Source organism: Sorex fumeus, unplaced genomic scaffold, assembly GCF_029834395.1.
Source record: "Sorex fumeus unplaced genomic scaffold, SorFum_2.1 ptg000030l, whole genome shotgun sequence".
NCBI lineage: Eukaryota > Metazoa > Chordata > Mammalia > Eulipotyphla > Soricidae > Sorex > Sorex fumeus.
This window is the reverse complement of record NW_026606087.1, coordinates 5,537,127-5,560,165: the sequence shown is the minus strand read 5'-3', so window position 1 is coordinate 5,560,165 and position 23,039 is coordinate 5,537,127. Positions and strand designations below refer to the sequence as shown.

Genomic DNA, 23,039 nt, shown 5'->3' with positions numbered 1-23,039 from the left:
TCAATCTCTCACCTGGAGGGTGGGAAGGGAACCTGAGATTCCTGTTGTCTTGGACAAGGATGGATAGGAAAGGGCCACTGCAAAGACTGGAGTGAATTATCATCCATGAAGGGTGTCATTTAGCCAGATGCAGAATTGCTTACCAGCAGTGGCCCCAAAGTTAATTCCTACTTTGGGATGAGAAAATTCCAGGAGTCAAATGGAAAGGAAATCAGATTTGCCTGGAAAGCAGTAGTATCAGCTTTCAGGGTACCCATTCCCAGCCCTGGAAGAGAATGTGATGGTTACTAATGGAGGGCGGTACCAGGGAACTCTCTTTCATCAAGTCTTATAAAGAGGCAGAGGGGCACAGAAGGCCAAATCTGCCTACTTCCAGCCCAGCTAGATGTTACCCTCTCTCTCCTGTTGGGCAGAAAAAAAAACAGCAGGATACTGGAACTGCCATTCAAGCATAGAGAATGATAATTGTCAAGGGCAATGCGATATCTAAGAGAAAGGGAGGAATGGGGGATTTATTGAGCACCTACTATGATCTAGAATCAACTGAAGTCAGGACTGGGCCCTTTACAGGAAGACAAAGAGGTGCATGGGATGTCAGATGCCCCAGCTAATGGCCTTGTTCTCCCCTGCCCCCCCCCCCAGCCTTAGCAGCATCCTGGTCCAGCATTGCTCAGCAGTTATGAATTTGTGCTCTGTCACAACCTCCTCCAGACTCAACCAATCTTCAACCTCTGCAACCTCCTTAGCAGATGATTCTCCCTCCTTGACTCTGGGACCAGGCAAGCACTTGCAGACAAACCCTGCTCTACCCCCTTCAGACTTTGCTCACCTCCTCTAAGTGCACCCAGCCTCTCCAGACTGCTTCATTTTGCCTCATTTTCACCTACCCCCTCAAAAACTCCTCATTTTCCTCCTCACACTCCCCCTCAGGGTCTTAGCCATTGCTATTATTTTATTTTTCTTTATTAAAAAGAAGAGCATAGACTTTGTCACTTCCCTTCAGACTCCTTCCATTGTTGGCTGATTTCTCTCCTGCCACCATGCTAAAGAGTTTTTTGACCAACATACCAAAAAGCTTCCTGATTTCCTGGTACCCTTGTCCCTAAGAGTCTTTTTATTCATCTCTTCATGTTATTTGGTTTCTCCTCTCTTATTTTCAAGAGTGATATTCAGGCCCTGTCCTGCCATCATCATGTCCCCTAGCCACCATACCCTAACTCATTCAGTTTTCCTGTGTTTTCTTCATTGCAGGGTGTGATTGATTGCATCTAGGCCTACAGAGTCACCTGACTCATTGTAGATGCTCAATGCATGTTTAATGAATGATTATCACTAATACAGAGGGACCACAGAAAGTTTAAAACCTCCTACCCAGCAGAAAATTTTTGGAAGGCACACCCAATGAGGGATGTGCCTATTCCTCAAATAAGGAATCTGAGATGTTCATTGGGGGAGTTGAGGAGAGTAGGTACGAGATGGAAAATCATGAGCTCAGTTTTCATTAATTAATTAATTAATTTTATTTTTTTTATTTATCTTTTTTTTTTGCTTTTTGGGTATTTAGCCTTAGATGGAGTTTACCACCCGCTTTGGGCTGCATTCCCAAGCAACCCGACTCCCCAACATGGCCGACCCGAGTTCGATTCCTCCGCCCCTCTCGGAGAGCCCGGCAAGCTACCGAGAGTATTCGATATGCCAGACACAGTAACAACAAAGTCTCCAATGGAGACGTTACTGGGCCCGCTCGAGCAAATCGATGATCAACGGGAGGGCCTTTACCTTTACCTTTTTACCTTTGCTTTTTGGGTCACACCTCGCGATGCACAGGGGTTACTCCTGACTTTGCACTCAGGAATTACTCCTGGCGGTGCTCAGGGGACCATATGGAATGCCGGAAATTGAACCCGGGTTGGTCACATGCAAGGCAAATGCCCTACCCGCTGTGCTATCACTCCAGCCTCGAGCTCAGTTTTTATGGGGGCAGTTCTCCACTTGTTATCCTGTGTGGCTCAATCTACAATCTCTCTCCTTAGTCTTCGTCATCTTCTTCCTTGTCTATTCCTCCTCCTTCTGTTTCTGTCTTAATCTTATTAAACCTGGGGCTCATCTCCAGAAAGAAGCAGGAAAGAGAGCCTGTGTCATTATAGCATTATCTAACAGCAGCTTGATCACAATCCTGGAATCAAACAGATCTGGTGTCATATTCTAGTTTTGCTGCCATGACTTTAATCAAGACACTTAGCTCCACTGAACTTGGATTTTCATGTATAAAATGAGAATAATCAACACAAAAAGTTACTTAAAGGTTTCAACAACAAAAACCCCCTCAGTGTTCTTGGCTCATAATTAATGATCAGTAATCACTATTGATGATATGTTGTGATGCTTGGAAATTGTGGAGGGGTGTTTGTATAGTATTATGAATATATGAGGGACTACTCAGAATTCTCTTTCTTACCCCTTCTTCCCGACAGGTATTCGTCAGCTGCAGCTCATTCTATTCAAGGTGGCCCTGATGCTGGGAGTTGAAATCCACGTGAATGTAGAATTTGTGAAGGTTGTTGAGCCTCCTGAGGATCAAGAAAATCGAAGTACAGTATAATGTTCTCTTTCTGTCTAGAAATCAGATTTGCAACGTGAAAACATTTGTAGCTCTCAGCATTATTTCCGTTAGAGCTATTCTTATTGAAAGCTGAAGGATCCCATCAAAGGATATTTTGCTTTTTTTTTATTTGTTTTGTTTTGGGGTTACACCCAGGATTTGCTCCTGGCTCTGAGCTAAGGGATCACCCCTGTCAGGAATGATGCTACAACAGACTTGGGACTCAAGAGGATCGAATGGGATGTCGGGGATCTGGGGATTTGTTGGCTGCATGCAAGACAAATATCCTACCCACTATATATTGCTCCAATCCATATTTTTCTCTTTTTTTTTGTTTTATTTTTGGGCCACATCTGGTAATGCTTAGGGATTACACCTGGCTCTGCAACCAGGAATCACTCCTGGTGGGCTTGGGGGCCCATATAGGACACCAGGTATTGAACCCTGGTTGGCTGCATGCAAGGCAAGCACCTTATGCACTGTACTATCACTCCGGCCCCATATTTTGCTTTTTATGATCACTTTTGTTTTTGCTTTTCAGCTCCCAGGAGATTTATAACTAAGCCATTGAGCCCATAAATTGATTGCCCTGTCACTAGGAGGTGATACTTTGCCAAATGAAGTTTGATTAGTAGGCAGGACAGAAGACAGATTTAGTTGGTTGAAAAAATTTTTTCACATGCTCTTCATATTGTATGTGAGAATGTATAGATATGTGATTATACTTATACACATATGACATTTTAAATTCCAGTGAAGAGTGGGGTTTCTAGAAAAAAATATGAAATGAATATTCAAGGCATTTTCAGTATGTCTTATTTCTGATTTTTACTGAAGTACAATTTATATACTAATAAAATTTACATTGTAGATTTTATTTAATAATTTTTCTCTTTTTTTACTCAATTTATGTAAATTTTTTTCTTTTGCACACAGTGCAAAAGAAAAGTCAGAAACTTTGATCATGATGCCCTTGAATCTAAGTTATTAATAAAAAAAAATCTTCTGCTTGGACAAGGCTTTTAGTTTTGGGACCTCCTTGGTTTTAGAAATTTCAGTTTCAGTTTCATATGTAGGTTGCAGCTCTGATTTCTTCAGCTCCTGCCCAGCTTATTTGACCAGGGGCATTTGGACTAGATTTAGAGTGGTCCTGTATCCATTATTTAACTTTCAGTGACTGTGTCATGAACCTCTCTCAGACTTTGAGTGGACGCTTGATCCCAATCAGGTTTCATCTGAAAATGGTTTTGTAAAAGGCTGTTACCCACCAGGAGAGACTGCAATCTTTCTAGAGAACTAAAGTGTTACAGTAAATTGATTTACCCAGCTCTGCAGCAAAGTGTTGCTTGAGCCAAAAGGGTTGGAATTTAGTGTGTGACCCAGCTCCACTCAGTGCTTTCCCCTGGTGATTCTTTCTGGAACACAGCTGCTGGGTGGCTCCATCCATTTCTCCTGACCAATACAGCGGGGACTCCTACTCCCTTTTCTTTGCCAGCTCATTTTCTCTTTCTTTCTTTCTTTCTTTCTTTTTTTTTTTAGAAATTGGTTGGCGGGCAGAATTTCTCCCTGCAGACCACCCTCTGTCGGAGTTTGAGTTTGATGTCATCATTGGCGCTGATGGCCGCAGGAATACTCTGGAAGGTGAAGACTCTTCAGGGCTAAGGAGGGCGGCTGAGGTGGGAGGAGCATGACTGGCAGGAGGGCAGGTGCCAAAGCTGGATGGGGGTCTGGATCTGAGCATAGGCTGTCCTAGAAAGCAGGAGGCTAAGCCCTTAGAGAATAGTGAATCCTCTTAGAACCTTGGTTTTGCCATCTGTAAAATGTGGAGAATAGGGTCAGAGAGATAGTTCGAGGTTAAGGGACTTACCTTACCTGTGATAAACTTTGGTTCCATTCCTGGTCATCAATATGGTCTCTGGAGCCCTGCCAGAAATGATCCCGGAGCACAGAGTAAGGAGTAAGCCCTGCGCACCACCGGGTAGATATTAGGCTTTCTACCCAGATGTTGAGCTATTAGAGATTATAGGATCATTTTACTGGTTGAAAACCTATGATCCATGCTCAGCTTGAGTATAGTTGGCATTTTATGAGCCATTTGCATAGAGTCATTTGAGCAGTTTGACAGCTAGCCAGAAGACTAAAACTGGGTCTCCCAGTAGCATCATTTATGTTTGAAACCAGATAATTCTTTGTTGTGGGATCTGTCCTATACATTACAGGATGCTTAGGAGTATCCTTGGTCTCTGCTCACCAGATAGAAGTCACGCCCTCCAGTTGTGCCACTCCAGGACAAAGTCACCCCTAGTTGAACAATGCTAGACTAGACACTAATAAGCCTTTCTGATCATTTTGGGGACAGAATTCAAGAATAATTTAAAGGAAGAGGGTGCCATGATTTTCAGTCAGGGAACTTTTAACAGATATTTGGGAACGTGCATGAGACGTGAGCAAGTGTGAGGGAGACCCCTGAAGGTGTACAGATAGAAGGTTCTGTGCAGCAAGCTAACTGGTATGAATTAGGCAAAGTAAACAGCAGTGTCTGGGACAGAGTGAAACTTCAGAATGACAGCAACAGTAGATGCTAAAGGGGATTAGGGGGCTGGAGATGGAGCTCATGAGGAGAGTACTTGCCTGTATGTATGAGGCCCTGGGTTTGATCTCGGGCATTCAAGAAGGACGGGGGAGTGGATAAGGAGATGTGCAATGTGATGACCTGCTCTTATCCTCTGCTGGAAACTGCATTGATGTGATTATTGTCAGGAAGAGGCATTTGGTTTTCTTTATCTTTCTTTTCAGAGCCCACAGTGCCCTTAGAAAATCCCGAGTAGAAAGGGCATCGGGAGCATCTTTTGTGACAGCTGGTGTCTTATCCTCAGCACCTGCATTACTTTCAGACCATAGAAATAAGATGGGTCTCTTGCTGTTTGGGGAAAACTACTGTCACCCTGCCTAGGCTAATAATGTCAGACCTGAATTTGCTAGTCTGCTGAGAACTGAGCGTTGGTGTAGTAAGAAAAAATCAAAGAAACAAAAAAATACCAACCCCAACACATTGCGGTTGCTCATGGAATGGAATTCTTACTACATCAAAAAACAATCTCATTTAAAATCATTTAAACCTATCGTAACCCCAAGGGATTGTTGCATTAAATTAATTTAACCAGAATTCCATCCATGCTTATACATTTATTGAGTGTGTCTTAATGCCAGTCTCTGGGGAAAGTTTGTTAAAATCCCTGCCCTACAGGAATTCAATCTCATAATCCTGCTTGTCAAAGGAAGAGGAACCTGAAAAATCCCAGCAAAGTAGTTTTAATCATATAGGTTTAAAGAGCACTGGGTCTTTTATGAGTACCTAGCAATAATACCCAACATATCTTTAACAAATAAGCCTGTGAGTCTCTGATGCAAAAGATTTCCTTGGGCTGTTGGCTGTCACAACCTAGCCAGGGCAACTGGTCCCTTTGATACTTAAGTTCATTTATTTAGAAGGGTTTTTTTTTTCTTTCTTTCTCGCTCTCTTTCTCTCTTTTTCCTTCCTCCCTCCCTCCCTTCCTCCCTTCCTTCTTTCCTTCCTTCCTTCTTCCTTCCCTCCCTCCCTCCCTTCCTTCATTTCTTCCTTCCTTTTTTACTCTTTTTTCTTTAAGTAATTTTCCCTATTTTCCTCTTTTATTTCTTTTTGTTATTGCAATGACATGAGTTTACACAGTTTGATTGTAGTGCTTGCTACTGGTGATGGTCAGGCTATTGCTGTGGTTGCACATAGTAAGTACTTCCTGGTCACAAAGTTGTGGTGTTCCTCAGGGGCACATGCGTTAGTTGTACTACACACACACACACACACACACACACACACACACACAAAAGCTATTGTACTGTGTCTGATCTCATTCACTCTTTTGTGGCATCAAGTGACAATGCTAACACTGGAATCACATTCCACCCATGTGGGATAGTGCCGAGGGTCAGATTCATGGCCTCACATTTGCATAGCAGATACTTTTTCACTGAACTTCTCATGGATCACACCCGCACATACCTCCTGTCTCTAAATTCTTTAAATTTTAGTAAAGGAAGAAGTCCCTGTAACTTAGGAAAGCTTCTGATGATGTGTTTCTTCAGTGGATATCAACCTCGGCATTTCTGCCTTGTCCTGATCTCTAGAGATGCAGAATTCTGTTTTTACTGGACCTCTGGGGTGTCAGAAAAGAGTTCTTAGTCATCTTTTTCAGTTTTCATACCATATCCACTATCTTTCCTTTACTCCCTGCAGGGTTCAGAAGAAAAGAATTCCGTGGGAAGCTGGCTATTGCGATCACCGCCAACTTCATAAACAGGAACAGCACCGCTGAGGCAAAGGTGGAAGAGATTAGTGGTGTGGCTTTCATCTTCAATCAGAAATTTTTTCAGGATCTTCGAGAAGAAACAGGTGGGACCTTCACCTTTTTCCAAATCAGGTTCCAGCCTGTGCTTTCTAACTCAAAGAGAGGAGCAGTTGGCTTCTCCAGCTCTCATGACCCAGGACTCTCTGGGCTAAGGTGGAAACAGGAATGTCTCCCTAGGCTAATGATGATCAGGATTCCTTCAAGGTCGGGCAGGGCTCTGGATGTGGAACACAAAAATAGATAAACATCCAGTTTGAGTCAGCCTCAGTCATCCTTTATTATATGGATAATAAAACTGATGACTAGCAGTGCCTGGGGGACACTCACCTGGGCCCAGGTAAGTTTTCCATTACCCAGTATCACTCTAACTACACCTACCCTATGGATTCTCATTACTGTAAGATAGACTTCAGCAAAAACTACCAGGAAACCTTGAAGAAATAGAGGGGAAAACATAGTACCTTAGGGCCACAGTGAAGCATCCTGGGTAGAGAATGAGTTTAGGAGCATGGACTATCTTGGAAGGCTTTGCTTTTAGTGGGATTGAGGGTGAGAGGTTAGGATTGCAAGGGTTTTGTTCTCTATTTAGTGAATCTAAATCATAAAAGCAGAACTTTACAGCCTGGGAAGAGAGTGAAAGAAAGAAAAAGGAAGGAAGACCAAGTCAACAAGTTAGTCCCAACTAATCAATGATCCAATCTAGCAGTATCCATAAAATAGCAGGTGCCCGGGGGTGGGAGCAGAGGCTGCTGTCAGTGTAGCTTGCCTTGTGCTTGATTTAGACGTCATGGAAGGGGATGCCTCATTGAAAGGGCTTGGTCATGAAAGCTTTAAAGATTTGCATCATGAGAAATATAAGCTCTGGGAGCTTTCAATACCCATTACTGGGCTGAGATTGACTGAGCAACCCGTATGCATCATGGGATGTACTATCTGCATTGTCCCCTCCCAAAGTGACTCCCTATTCAATTTATGTGTGTGTGTGTGGGGTGGGGGGAGGAGGGAAGCAGAGGGAGGTAAGGAGGTTACACCCAGATAAGCCATCCTAATCAGGTGGTCAGCCTGTGCTTGAGGTCATTGTGAGATTCAAGGAGCAGTCTGAGGAGCCAGCCAGTGACCTGGGGGTAGACCTAAAGAGGTAGGATGCTTTTGTGCTGGGTGCCCTTAACCTGTTCCCAGGAGGGATGTGCAAGGAGCAGGACACTCACCCAGGAGACCCTGGTCTTTCCACCACGGACCCTGAGAAAAAGCAGGGGCTTCATCATTTACTCAACAAATATTTGTCCCCTGCTTATGTGCCCCTGGATGATTGAAAAGGCTGGGATCCAGCAGAGGGAAAAACCAATAAAATTCCTCTCCTGGAGTTTATGGTGAAGACAAGTAATGAAAAGCAAAGGCCAGGGCCAGGATGTATCTCAGTGATAGAGCACTGGCCTTGCACATGTGAGTCCCTGAGTTCAATCCTCAACTCTCTCTTCCCTCCCTTCCCCCACCTCCCTTCCCCTCCCCTCCCCTCCCCCTCGCTTTTCTCTCTCCCCTCCCCTCCCCCTTCTCTTTTCTCTCCCCTCCCCTCTCTTCTTTCTCTTCTCTCTCTTCTCTCTCTTTCTCTCTCTCTCTCTCTCCCTAGCTCTCACCAATAAGCTGCCCTCTCTGTGGTTTTAGGAGATGGAGAAAAATAAAGGAGATCTGGGGGTAAGAAGGCTGTAAACCTGCTCCTAATGAGTAATTGGAAACAGCTCCAGGTCTTTTCCTTTCTTCTTAAACCTGGTTAATAAAATATCTACTTCTCCTTGATTTACTAACAGCATTAAATCATGTCTCGATACTAAAAATAAATCATCCACACTTAGCATTTCCCATTGCAGGAGCTGAGCTTCCTTTTTCTACTCTTGGTCATTTTTTCCACCTGCATCCTCGCTTTCTACCTGGCTCCAGATCTCCTCAATGTCCCCACCCTGGACATTCTGCTATTGTCATTTGCATCACCTTTCACATACTCCCCGACTGCAGCCTCGTCCCCCCGACGGTCTTCAGCATAGTGCGCTGCAGAACAGATAGTCCATTCAACGGATGTACTATCTCCGCCTGCACGTGGAACTGGAGATGGGCAGGCTGTGGCTGGCCACATGGTTTTGAGCTCAGAATGGTTTTAATAATTCTGAGTGACTAAAGAAAAAAAAAAAGGAAGCAAATTTTGTGAGAAATGAAAATTGTGTGATTTGAACTTTGAGATCCATTTAAAAAAAAAAGGACTGGTGTGTGATCACACCCATTTGCTTAGGTCATTACCTCTGGCTGCTCTCACAGTATGTGGTTATGACACAGACCCCCCAGTGGCCACAATGCCCCAAATATTTAGTCTGGTTCTTTTCAGAAGACATTGCTGACCTCCAGTTTAGAGCTTGCAGTTACTTGCTATTGTAGATTATTTGCTATTGCAGGTTTCTTTGGATGGGGGTGTGGGAGCTTCTAATCAGTGCTTAGAGTCCCAGGGGCCACTCCCAAGGATACTCAGCCAACTGGCAGAAGGTTCAATGCTAGGGCCCAGTGATTTGGTGCTGCATTGGCCCAGCAAGGCCAGAGGGGCGCCTGCCAAGGTGGGCAGAGCTAAGGAGGATGTGAAGGCCTGTAACTCTCAGCCTCACACACTCGATCCTGGTGCCTGTAAGGCCAGTGCCCTGACCCCTCACCTCTCTCCAGCTGGGCTGGATCATTTCCATAGTTTCCTATGGACGAGATTCCTTATGAGTCAGCCTTTCCCTGGTCTTTATGATGTCTGTCTATCGTCTGACCTTCAGGTTTCATCATGATTGCAGTACTATTTATTTTTTTTTAAGTATTTCCTTCCATCATATTACACCCTTTTGAATGATTTAAGAATTCTACAACCCTCCCTTTCCCTCCAAACACAAGAAAATAAATACTTAAATAAAGCGCCAAATATAAATGATGGCCGGACATGGAATGTGTTTTTCCACATGTTTAGGTGCGCTTCCTTTCCATTTGCCTTGGCCGTCACCTTTGGCTATTGTTTCTCAGCAGTGGCCCTCACACAGTGACAGCAATGAATTTCCTCAAATTCTCTGGGGGGCCCTCAGCATTGATGGCTGTTTCCTATTTAACAGCAATAAAGGGGTTCCTATGGTTACCCAGAACTCCTCTATGTTGACTGATAAGTTGCTTCACGTCTTTCTTTCCCTGCAGCGATGAATCTAGGGATTCTCAAACCGAATCGTAAATTTGAATCACCGCAGGCCTTGTAAAAGCACACATTGCTGGACCCACCCTAATGTTTCTGATTCCTTAAGTGAAAGTGGGACCCTGATAGTTTGCATTTTTAGTGAATTCTCAGGTGAACTTCTGTGAGAAGATCCACTTTGAGAACCACTGAGCATATTTATTCATAGCCAAGTTTCAAATGTAGGAACCAAGTTGAAAGATTTACAGAGCGAGAGAGAGGAGAGACTAGCCTGAGGCTTGCAGTTTGGAGAGGGTGACCTCTTCCTCACTGCATTCTCTTGGCTCTGACTGGGTCAAAGCAGAACCTTCTAGAATACTTTTGCACTGAGAAGGGCTCAGTCAGTATCAGCCATGAATGCTGTGCAGAAGAACCCACTTCAACCTCTAGTCCCCTTGGTCTTCATTACCATACTGAATACACACCTGCCTTATGCTGTTTCTCTGCTATTTTCTGTAGACATGGTGGGTGTTCATACTCACCTTTCTCCCTCATGAGTAAACTGAGTTTCCTTGAACAACTGCTAGAATGTCCATTAGTTGTTATGTCACTGCTGGGCACAAAACCCATCTCTTTGAAGCAGTTTTCTAGTTTCGGCTGGTGGACATCCATCCCAACTGAATTGGTTCCTTGTCAATAAACCCTCCTGTTCTCTTCAATTCCTGTGCTTTTCCTAGATGACACTAGAAAGTATAAGAAGATACAACCAGCCCTCTAACTTGAGTAGCTCCTACCATGGCCTTCCCCACACTCTAGGCGAATGTCAGAAGCATCCCTTGTCCTGGTCTGCAGAATTCACACAACCCTTTGGACCTCTGGCCCCGGGCAGAGCACAGTGAATGGGACTTGAGTCAGACAGGCTTCGGCTCAGATCCTGGCTTTGTCATTTCTTAACTGCCATGCCCTGGGCAGCTCTGAGCTTTTCTGCAGCGTGCGCTTAGCTCTAACTTAGGAATTCTAGCTCATACCGCCAACAACTTGGTTTTTTGAATCATATTGCATTGTTTTGTGCTCCTCAAACCAATATAATGCTGCTTGCCAATGATATCTCAATCAAACTAGTCCCTTGGTGGGACTCTAAAAACTAGTTGTGTTGAGTGGGGCCATTTCTGGCACTTGGTTTAATCTTTTCCAGCCTTGCATGTCTTGAAGATAGGTCTACCACAAATATTCTGCAAATAAATTACGAGGCCTGCAAGGGACAAAGCCAAGGTTCTGGCACACAGAAGGTGCTGAGGAAGAAATACTGAGCCTGTGGTGGTTTCTCTTTGCAGGGATTGATCTGGAGAACATTGTTTATTACAAAGACTATACCCACTATTTTGTTATGACAGCCAAGAAGCAGAGTCTGCTGGACAAAGGTGTCATCATTAACGTATGTATCTCTGGGCTGTTTCTGCAGGCATGAGTGTGGGCATTATCCTGCCAGACCAGGCAATGGGGAGAGGAAAGGGACCACTGGCCATCCCTTAGGACCCTGCAGAGGTGTGCACACAAGCCTGCGTGGTGGGTGCAAGCCTTTCACCCAGGTGTGAGTGCAGCTGGGTTTTCTCCTTCCCTATGTTTCATTCCACCCTCCCCCCTGTCTTGGGAGGTCGCTCATCACTGTGAGGGAGCTGGCAGTTCTTGTCCTCGTGGTGCAAATGAGACATTCTCACTCGTGAACGTCACAATGTGGCCACAGGCACTTTGTCATTTAAGAGGGGAAGCTCTCTACAGTTTCTACAGTCAAGAACTTGACTCAGGATCGTGAGTGGGCTGCCGAACCATTCTGAGCTGTAATCGTATCTGCAGGAATAGGAACAATGGTTTCTCTCTGACAGAGCCATTCACAGGACTGAATGAATTAAGATCCAAGCTAAGCCTTCCTCATAGCACAGTGCCTGGATGCAGCGGGTTGAGAGATTCCCCCCATGGTTTCCATGCCTGGTTCCGACACCTGCTCTCGCGTCCTGCTGGGCTGCCTGGCTTCTGCTTCCCACCCTGGCATCGGGATGCTGAAAGAGAAGACAGGGTTTGAGGGAAAGAGCATGTGGAGTGGAGAGCCCTGGGCTGGGAGCTCCTGGGCTTGGGTTCTTAGCCCTCTCAGAGCCCCTGTCCCGGCCTCTACTGCAGCTGCTGTGGCTTCCAGAAACAGCTCTCGCAGCCTGAGGTCAGCCGCTCTCCAACAGTGGGCCGTGACCCAGGCAGCGTGGATGCCCATTCATTACTGCTTGTCACAAAAGAATGTGCCTCTCCTCCTGCCAGCTTATGTGGGCAGCCCGCCAGGTGGCATTAGTAACCCAGCCCTCCCCTGGGCCTCCTCCATCAGCCGGCTCTATGCTGGGAGCCTGCGTTGCCAGCCAGGAGGTTGTGGATTGGGGGTGTTGGGGGAGAGGTGACAGGGTGCAAGTAGGGTGGGATGAAGTTGATGACTGAGCATAGCCAGCAGACCTGTGAGTGTTGTCTGCCCCCTCCCCCCATAGTGTGTGTGTGTGTGTGTGTGTGTGTGTGTGTGTGTGTGTGTGTGTTGGGGGACACCCCATTTCTCTCCTCCACAAAGTCAGCCCTCACAAAGTGGCCCAAGCTCTCTTTGGGGGTACCAATATCAGAGAGTGATGCACCCAGTGGGCCTGGAGCTGCAGGTGTAGGGTGGGTACCTTGATAGAAGAGGAGCTAGGGTGCCAGAATGATGGTATGCAGGTAGGGCTTTTGCCTTGCATGCGGCCGACTCAGGTTCGATCTCCAGCATCCCATATAGTCCCCAAAGCACACCAAGAGTAATTCCTGAGTGCAGAGCCAGGAGGAACCCCTGAGCATCGCTGGGTGTTACCGGGGAGTGGGGGGAGGAAGAGGAGCTAGAAGGTTCATTATCAGTCCAAGTTGGGGTGGGGGTGAGGGGGATGAGTCTGGTGAAATTGGACTCGGGGTTCCTGTTCCCCCTGCTGAGTCCTGCTGGGATGCTGTTTCCAATCGGGTCCCCAGCAAGCGTACAGCTCATGCTGCAAGGGCTCACCCTTCTCCGTGCTCCCAGTGAGGGCCTCTGTCACAAGGCAGGGGCAGACATGACTGGTCCCCCATGATGGGGATTGGGGTTGGAGTAGGGAGGGCCAGGCCCAAGTTAATCCTTCCCTGCAGAGACCTCTGGGAGCTCTGTGTGCAGGTGCTGAGGGCCAGCCAGAGAGTCCAGCCAGCTAGAGGGACGTGGGTGAACTGGATCTTCCTTTGACTCAGAAGCTATGGCCTATGCCTTTGTGCAGGGCCCAGCCAGCCTCTGGGGCAGCTGCACCAGCTGGATGCTGAGCCTCCTGTCCCAAGCTGCTCATGTGGCCCTTCCTGGGGGTGTTGTTTGACTTCCTCCCCTGAGGCCAGCTCAGCATTCTCCAGGCACACACAGCAGGCAGTGTTGCGTGCAGGTTTGCTGGCCCTGCTTAGCTGCTCCTGCCCGGCTCTGGCGTCCTTTCCATGGCTGCTGGGGGGTGGGGGCAAGAGCCTCTTCCCGAGGAAGCACACCCACCTTTGGGCTGCGGCTGTGTCCTCCTGGCTCTCCCTCTCAGTGAAGGTGGCCCAGCCCCAGGCCCCTGCTGTGGGTCCCCTGCAAGCCGGTGAGGGTTTCTTCCAATATCAGGGTCAGCACAGCACTGCCCGCATTCACCCCTCATCTCCTGGTGCCGATTCTACTCTCAGGAGAGGCTCCAAGCAGCATCCCATGGCCTCTGTCCCAGCTCCATGTGTGGGGAGGCTGCTCTGTATATTGGATTCTCCCCCCAGCTCAGTTATTTTTCCCCTTATGTTTAGGGTTTTCATTTATTTGCTTGTTTATTTATTTATTTATTGGGGGAGGGGTTACAAAAGTCAATACCTTTTAAATTTTTTTTTTTAATTTTTAAAATTTTTTAAATAAACCACCCCTCTTGGAGAGCCGGCAAGCTATCGAGAGTATCCGCCCTCACGGCAAAGCCTGGCAAGCTCCCCGTGACATATTCAACATGCCAAACACAGTAACAAGTCTCACAATGGAGACATTACTGGGCCTGCTTGAGCAAATGGATGGACAATGGGAGGACAGTGACAGTGACAGTGAATGAATAGCCGTGAGATACAGTTACAGATTTACAAACTTTTGTATATACGTTTAAGTCATACAATGATTGACTACCCATCCCTCCACCAGTGCCCATTCTCCACCACCAGTGTTCCCAATATCCCTCCCAAATCCCCGCCCCCCATCCCCCTCTCCCCACCTCTGTGGCAGGCGGATTCCCTTTTTACTCTCTCTCAGCTTTAGGGTATTGTGGTCTGCAATACAGGTATTAAGTGGCCATCATGTTCGGTCTATAGTCTACTTTGAGTACACATCACCCATCCCGAGCGGGTCCTCCAAGCATCCTTTACTTGGTGGTCCCTTCTCTATCTGTGCTGCTTTTTCCCCCAGCATGTGTGCCCCGGCTCAGTTTTGCTGCTTCCCTCTCCGTGGCCACCTCTCATGCTAGAATCCAGCCCATTCAGATCCCCAGGCCCAAAGGAAATGGGACACCCCCTCCTCCATCCAGTCTTTTGGCATTTCATTTCACTGAGAACCAGCCGCTTAAGATTCACTGCTTTGTTTGCCATCAGCTGGTTTGTGGAGACGCCGTTTGTTATAACACAATGTCCCCTGATGAAATTCCTACATGAGGGACCGTTCTTTCAGGTTTCAGTGCCGGGAAAGCAATTGCCTCCCTGAAGGAATGTTGGTGCTTCCTTCTTTCTGATAAGGAAAGGCTGTAGCCTGTCACATTTCCCTTTGGCCCTGGTTGCCAGGAAGCTGGAAGCCAACATAGATGCTTGATTGCAATCGTATTACCTCACAGCTGGCTCAGGGGACTCCACTTGATTCCCTTGAGCCTCGTCCTCTAGCTCTGTTTTCAGGAGCCTCCCCACATGACCCCATCCAAAGTCCTGTCAACCAGAAGTGGGCATGCAGATTTGGCCCGGGGGGAGGGGGGCAGATGGCCGCACTGGGCTCTGTGCTCTCCCCTCTTAGGACTACATCGACACGGAGCGGCTGCTTTGCGCAGAGAATGTGAACCAGGAGAACCTGCTTTCCTATGCCCGAGAGGCTGCTGACTTCGCCACCAACTACCAGCTGCCATCGCTGGATTTTGCCATAAACCATTATGGGCAGCCGGACGCGGCCATGTTTGACTTCACCTCCATGTACGCCTCCGAGAACGCGGCCTTGGTGCGGGAGCGCCAGTCACACCAGCTGCTGGTGGCCCTGGTCGGCGACAGTTTGCTTGAGGTAATACCTGCATGTGAAACTTCTGGTTCCTGATGGATGGCAGATCCCTCCCCAGGGGGACAAAGGTCCGATTGCATCTGCCTGCAGGTGGCCAGGGGACAGGCTCCCGGACTGTTGAAGGCTTCATCCGCAGTCCAGGGACAGTAGCGCTCAGGCCATGCGTGTGCAAGACACGGGGTTTGATCCCCAGCAGCTTGTAGCATCCCCTCTATTCCCGGGCACCACCGGGTGTGGTCCCTATTTAAAGAAAGACTTCCTCTGCAGGGATGGGGGAGCAGGCAGGGTGCTTGCCTTGCACTTGATCAACATAGGTTTAATCCTCAGCATTCTGTATGGTCCCCTGGACCTACCAGGAGGGATCCCTGAGCACCCCCAGGTGTGGGCCTGCTTCTCAACCCCCACGGAAAGAGTGAGACTTTTGTCTTCTCTGAGTACTGAGGGCTGTGCTGCTCTTCCTGGGCCAACGTTGCCCCTCATGTAGACCCTGCGGTTGCCAGTTCTGTGTTGTGCTGATGGTGCAGCCTGCTGGGTGCCCCATCCCCTCCCATCCTCCCGTGCCTGTGTGGGCCTAGTTGGCCAGGAGGGATGGCAGGCTGGAAGGTTTCAGAGTCCAGCAGGGTGGTTATGTTCCATTTCCTTTTGCAGCCGTTTTGGCCTATGGGCACAGGCTGTGCCCGAGGCTTCCTGGCAGCATTTGACACGGCCTGGATGGTGAGGAGCTGGAACCAGGGCACTCCTCCCCTGGAGCTGCTGGCTGAAAGGTGAGTGTGTGCCCTTGGTCCTCCAGGACCGGCTTGGGAGGAACAGGACCGGATATGCCTTCTAGTGGCCTTGCCCAGTGCTGTACCTGCAGAGTGTCCCCAAATAATGTGGCAACCATTGGGAGGTACCCAGGTCTCCTGAGCACCACTTGGGAGACACCCCCACACCTCACCAAATAAAAGAAAAGGAGAACAAAAGTTCAGGCAGGAGAGGGGTTGAGACTGGCTGTCTGTCAACTCCTCAGTGAGCCCCATCCTGGGTTCTCAACTCTCCTGCCCTCCCATATGGGACCACTTTTAGCCTCCCAGGCCCCCCAGGAAACTTTGTTCGTTATGATTTATATTTCCTTCAGGCACTTTCTCTAGCAGCAGGACCTTAAACCTGAGATGTCAGAAAAGAAATTGGGGCAGCTCTACCATTGGGGTGCTGCTCAGTGACCCTAAATCCAGAAAACGATGGTTTCTGCCTATGGCAGTGCTCCAGGCCCACCCTGCTGGGACCTGCTCCCAGCTGCTGGCCACCTGGCTGGGCTGGAAGAAGTTGGGGATAGTGGGTGGGGGACAGACCTCTGCGGGTCTTGGGTGTGCAGGCCTGTGGGGGGCGGCTGGCCACAGGTGGCCACGTGGCTAAGTGGTAGTTGTCACGAAACCACAGGCAGCTGTGCCACTGGCTCAAAGCCATGTTCTGCCGGGAGGATGGGAGGATGCCAGTATGTACTCTTGGACACTGCCCTCTCGGGGCCCTTGACCCTCCCTCACTTTGCAGACAGAGCCCTCAGGCATTGCAGGAAGGGTTCCACAACACACCCCCTCCAGTCCCCCTCGGCATCATCCCAAAGGCCTGAAGAACAGGGCAAGAGGCAGGGACAGAAGCCTGAGGTAGCCAGAGTAGCCCCTGACCTCTGGGTTCTGTCTCCCCACAGAGAAAGTCTTTACCGACTATTACCTCAAACGACCCCAGAGAACATCAACAAGAACTTTGAGCAGTACACGCTGGACCCAGGGACACGGTACCCGAACCTCAACTCCAACTGTGTCAGGCCCCATCAGGTGAGTCCTTGCCTAAGGTCTTTTCAGTGTCACCCCGCACTGCAGGCTGGGAGAGGGGTCCCCAAAACCTCCGTGCGTTGCTGGGACTGAGGCCACACTGCCTCTGAGGCCTAGTCCACTCTCTCGGAGCGCCCCAAGAGACAGTGACCAGAGAGAAGCAGCCTCTCTGCAAGTCCCAGGGGAGCAGGGAATCTTTGTGCCCATTCTGTACCAAGAGTTGCTTCTTCTCCTCCCTCTGACTTGGGAAGAATCAGAGGGAAGCCACCAGTCTCTCCAGTTTCAAGGGATGGTGTAAGTTTTTAAATTAGCCAGCTTCACACTCGCATACTTGAGTCTCCCCTGGTGCATATCTGGGTGGGTGATTGAGGTGCTCTATCTCTGGCGGCCTGGGAAGCTCATGCCCTTGATGCCCAGCATCGTGTCCAGAAGAAGAGGAAAAGACAAACTGGATAAGGGGTGGACCTGGTCCAGAGGCCCTGAGATAGGCCCTGGGGAGGGGGGTGCATCCTGGCCAGCTATGCGGTCTCTCTCGCCCACAGGTACAGCACCTATACATCACTAAGGAGCTGCATCACTTCCCTCTGGAGAGAGTGGCCTCCATGAGACGATCCGTTGGCCTCTCCCGGCGGGGTAAGCATTTTCTGAGGATGCTGGCAGGTGATGGGAGGGGCTCTGAGCCCACCTGGGGCCTGGGCACTGTGTTCATCCATAAAATCATGGGAAGGGCTTCCTCTAGGGGAGAATGGTCTGAGGCCAGAAGAAACTCCTTCATGCTGAATGTGGAGCACATTCAGGTGACGCGGGATGATCTCTCTGGTTCATGCTTTTCTCCTTCTCCTGCTGCCACTGTGGGTGTCTTGTCAACAAGTGCCGTGAGCTCCCCTTTTCCCTGCTTTTCTGGGGCCTCACCCAGGACTGGATATGATATCTTGCTCTGTCGCAGAGAAACAAACAACTGAACCAATGAGCCCCCAGTCCTTGGCTTTGCTGAGCCCATCTTGCTAGAGGCCTCTCTGACCTCTCGCTGCCCAGATCTTGTCTCTCCTTCTCGATTTTGGGTGAACACAGCCTGCCGAGCCGTGCACCCACGCCACCTGTCACAAACCATGTCACACAAGCACGCTGGATGGTCCTAGACTCTTCCCCCTAACCCCCTCCTTTCTGCTCTCCTGGAATATCAGCCCTCTATCTGAGGTATCCCTGAATTCCCACTGGGACTCTCACTTTGGGAAGCACTCCCAGCCCCTGCCAACTCAAGTCGCACCTGCCCTAGTGTTCCCACATCACCCTGATCCTCTGCCACTGCAGCACCCCATCATCGACTGCTGTCTGTGTCTGTCTGCCCCAGAATCCCTGATGTCTCTGGGACATGGCTGAAGAGGGTCTTAGGAACCCTCCTCTGAGAGGGGATGCTTCCTGTTGGCATTCTGCCCTTCTTCCAAGATCATCGTTCAGCTCCATGGAGGTGGTACCCGGGCTGTCCCCACCAGTCTCCACTGATGGAGAGGCAGTGGTGAGAATTCTCAGGGCACTGCCCAGGTGTCTTCAGGGTGCTTCACCATGATCTGTCTCCCCCACCCCCGCAGAGTCAGACATCCGGCCCAACAAACTCCTTACCTGGTGCCAGCAGCAGGCCGAGGGCTACCAGAATGTCCGCATCACCGACTTGACCACGTCCTGGCGTAGTGGCCTGGCTCTGTGTGCCATCATCCACCGCTTCCGGCCCGAGCTGATGTGAGTTTGGGGTCCTGCCAAGCGAGCCCCGTATAGCCCAAGAGAAGTAGGAGAAACCAGGGCTGGTCTGTAGATGTAGCACCTCAGAACTGCCTCCAACTTTTATCTTTACCTATGTCAGATTTCAGGTTGTCCGTAAGTCGTAAGTTCTTTGCCATGATATGGATGGCTCTGTCAGCAGCGTGAAGGCCTCCAAAGCAGCTCAGACTCTGATCCCACCCCTGACCCCCCCCAACACACACCCTTTGCCACACTGCCCCCAGAATTAGAACATTCACTTCTTGGAGCACTACATTCAACGCGGAATTAAGAATAAGACATAATTCTGGGGATCCATTTGATAACTCAAATAATTAGCTTTGTGGCCCAGATCATCCAAGCAAGCTGTCTAGCTTCTGAGATTTTTTTTCCATCTATAGATCAGCAATTGTGGCCTTTAGGAAGATCTGATTTTGTTTGTTATATTGAAAGCACAAAATATTTGTTGGTGTTTGATTTAAATCACCAGCCATGTAACCTCATGCCTGAAAGCATGGTTTCCCAAAAGGCTGAAAGGAAACTGATCAAAAGATTATCTGTTCTTGGGGCTGGAGCAATAGCACAGCAGCTTGGGTGTTTGTCTTGCATGCAGCCAATCCAGGTTCAATCCCAGCATCCCATGTGGTCCCTGAGCACCTCCAGGAGTAATTCTTGAGTGTGGGTTCAGGAGTAAGCCCTGAGCATTGTCACATGTGCCCCCCCAAAAAAAACCAAAAAACCCCCAAAACTTATCAGTTCTTTTATCTGTCTGCAGAAGAGAATGAGGTTCTCACTTTTTTTGGTTATATATAACTTGATTATCTTCTTAGGGGAAAACCGCATTGGTTTTGGAATCAAAGAGGGAGAATGGGGGGTCTCGAGAGGTAACACATGGTAGCACTTACCTTGCATGCACCCAACCCAGGTTTGATCTCTAGCATCACATGATTCCTGAGCACCAAGTCAGGAGTAAGCCCTCAACACCACTAGTATGGCCAAAACAAAAAAAAAAAGGAAAGAAAAGGAAAAATTAAGGTAAAAAAATTTAAGTCAAAGCAAAATGGCTCATACATTTCCCAAGCTCATACATTTTCATTTTTTGCTGCTATAACCCAGGCAGTAGTGACATTCGTATGGACCCAAATGTGACTTGGTCCCACACTGTATGCAGAAGGGTTAACCTCTCTCCAGAGGAGTGGGATTGGGGGCCAAGTCAGGGATCCCTGTTCTTTCATTCTCACCCCACACTCTGCCCACACCACAGTTTACTCACCTCTGTCTCCTTATCCTGAACTTGACTTTGCATTTCTAGAAATTTTGACTCTTTGAGAGAGGAAGATGCTGTGGAGAACAACCAACTGGCGTTTGATGTGGCCGAGCGTGAGTTTGGTATCCCCCCGGTGACAACCGGGAAAGAGATGGCATCCTCCCAAGAGCCCGACAAGCTCAGCATGGTCCTGTACCTCTCCAAGTTCTACGAACTCTTCCGGGGCACCCCGCTGAGGCCTATGGGTAAGGACCTGCTTGTGGGTGAGTCGAGACTCTCCCCTATACCTTTGGCCTTCTGCATGTCACACTGCTTTCTTCCTCTCAGGGACGGTGCCAGGTCTTTCTGCCATTCTAGGAACAAAGAGTGCTGGAGGTCCCCGACCAACCCAGTGTGTGTTGGTGGCTCTGTGGGGCAACTGGGGTTGAGGGTCTTCTCCTGCCTGGTCATGGGGGAATCACTTGTTGACTGCTTCTGCCCCAGCACTCTTTGACATTGAGTCAGAGGTGAGGGAATTAATTCAGGGGGCTTTATTGCAACAGCACCCTGCAAAAGCCCTATGGTTAACAGCTACGTCCACATCTCATTGTGCCTTTGCATTTCCAAACAGATTCTTGGAGCAAAAACTACCAAGAAAATGCTGACCTTGAGGCTGCCAAATCATCCATTACCCACAATTATCTCAATCTCACGATTCCCAGGAAAAGGACTCCGCGAGTAAGTTGCTGCCTGGGTTTATTTTGTTTCTCTCTGCACATGGACAGGGCAAGGGTGATAGAGAATCTCCTTCCTCCGCCTGATGAGCTCCATGGTGGACGGCTGTCTGGCCTTGTTTGTGAGTCTCCCTTTCTCTGCACGGCTCATTTCAGTGATTTAGAAGCAGTTGTAGGATGAGCTTGGTGGAGGGCCGAGAGGACAGGCTGGTGAGCATTTGCAAAAATAAATCAGATTAGTGCTGCCTGCAAGGAGAAAAGGACGCAATTTCTCACCTCATTAAGCAGTTTAGATCTGGAACATGATGACCATGTTATTCGTTTTTCGTGTTGGGTGTACTGTGTGTGTGTGTGTGTGTGTGTGTGTGTGTGTGTGTGTGTGTGTGTGTTTGCTTGAACGCGCGCGCACATTCTGCTTACTCACTTTCCGTTAATTCTTTTTTAATTCATTGGTTCAATAAAAGATGAGTGGAGCTCACTGTTTGCCAACTTTAGGACTGAATATTTTATTTTTGAGGTGGGAAGCAAGCACAGAAGGAGGAATTGTTGCTTTTGAAGAACTCAGAGCCTTAGAAGGTGGTTCCCAGAGTTCCCTATTTCATTGCACTTTCCATCATATTGTCACCACCCCCCACCCCCCACCCCCCAATGTCTTGAAGTTAAACAAAATACTGGAAGTTTCCATTGTAAAGCCGTTGAGTCCAAATAGCTTGATAGAAGGGTATTTTGAAAGTTGAGTAAGGGACACATCTGAGCATCCCTGGAGAAATGAGAACTGTTCGTGGGCTCCTCTTTGAGCTCACCCTGCTTTTGGGGCGGGGGGGGGGGGTTGTGGGGGTTGTGGGGTGCTCTGTTGCTCAGCCTGGACACTACAGGCCTCGTGGGAAATGATCACTTTGCTTGAAGGCTGGACGTCTCCGCCAGCCCCGCCAACCCTCCACATCTCTTCCAGGCACAGCCTGGCCACGTAGACGCCTTATCTTTCCTTCCCTGGGCTGTGTGGGCTGTGGTCACTTTTTCCACTGGGGCTGGGTGCCTGGAATGCCGGCGTGGCCATGTTCTCCCCAGGATGTGTTTGTACCGCTCTGCCCTGCCCTGTCCAGCGGCAGGATGGGCTCCCAGTGGGGGCAGCAGGAAGGTGGGGGTGTTTCTAGGTTTTCATCTGATAGGCACAGAATCCCAGCTGCACCCAGCTTCTCTGGCCCCTGCCACTCCCTAGCCGTGCACCACATACCCTCAAAGTGAAAGCTGTTGTTATACTGGCGGCATCTGCCTCAGATGCATGCAGTCTTATCCCCATCTAGGAGGCACGGCTCAGGCTGCCGAGCCGTACCCGCATGGCCTGCCTCTGCCCTGCTCCAGGATCTCCCGCCACTGAGCCTGCCGCTGGGACCCACTGGGCATGTGTAACCCTGCTCGTCACGCCCGTTTTTACAGGGCGAACCAGAAGAGCTACCTGCTCCTTGGGTGGGAGTAGGCAGGTGGGTGGACTAGGAAGGCCAGGGCACATTCTGTCTCGGACATCTCTGAGCTGCCCACATGGTCTCCGCTGCTTAGGGCAGCGGGCAGGATCGCAAGATAAAGCTCCTGCTCCTACTTCCTCCATCTGTCCTACTGTTGTATCAGATCCTCTTCCGGTCGGGAACCCCACTGGCAACCATCCTTGACCTGACCCTTTCCACAAGCAGAGTACAGAATCCATTTGCTCCTGGGCAGACATGGATGGTATCTGTGGGAGGTGAAACTGCTCTCACACTCACACAGACTTCTGCACACACTGACAGACTCTCACATTCATGCACACACTGGCACAGACTTACACCCTCATGCACACCCTCAGACCCATTCTCTCTCTCTCTCTCTCTCTCTCCCTCCCTCCTCCCCCTCCCCCCCTGCATGGTTCCCTGAGAAGTTGTTACTGCTCTTAGATGACACCCCCCACCAACCCACCCTCCCTGATACAGGCTTATGTGCCCTCTTAGACTAGAGATGACACTGGGCCATGCAC

The 23,039-nt window shown here is 49.0% G+C and overlaps 1 protein-coding gene across 5 annotated transcripts in view; it reads left to right on the top strand.

The window, feature by feature from the left end:
• Positions 1–23,039, top strand: part of LOC130025014 (F-actin-monooxygenase MICAL2-like) — a 124,129-nt gene that overhangs the window by 72,115 nt on the left and 28,975 nt on the right. For all 5 annotated transcript variants that reach the window (XR_008792636.1, XM_056115828.1, XM_056115830.1 and 2 more), the window contains exons 4-14: positions 2,475–2,591; positions 4,142–4,243; positions 6,876–7,031; positions 11,500–11,600; positions 15,231–15,488; positions 16,134–16,249; positions 17,173–17,299; positions 17,839–17,929; positions 18,886–19,033; positions 20,364–20,563; positions 20,929–21,035. Coding sequence is in view for 4 of the 5 variants with exons in the window: in XM_056115828.1 (XP_055971803.1) it covers positions 2,475–2,591; positions 4,142–4,243; positions 6,876–7,031; positions 11,500–11,600; positions 15,231–15,488; positions 16,134–16,249; positions 17,173–17,299; positions 17,839–17,929; positions 18,886–19,033; positions 20,364–20,563; positions 20,929–21,035 (1,523 nt within the window). In the remaining variant the exon portion in view is untranslated. The remainder of the gene's footprint in view (positions 1–2,474; positions 2,592–4,141; positions 4,244–6,875; positions 7,032–11,499; positions 11,601–15,230; positions 15,489–16,133; positions 16,250–17,172; positions 17,300–17,838; positions 17,930–18,885; positions 19,034–20,363; positions 20,564–20,928; positions 21,036–23,039) is intronic.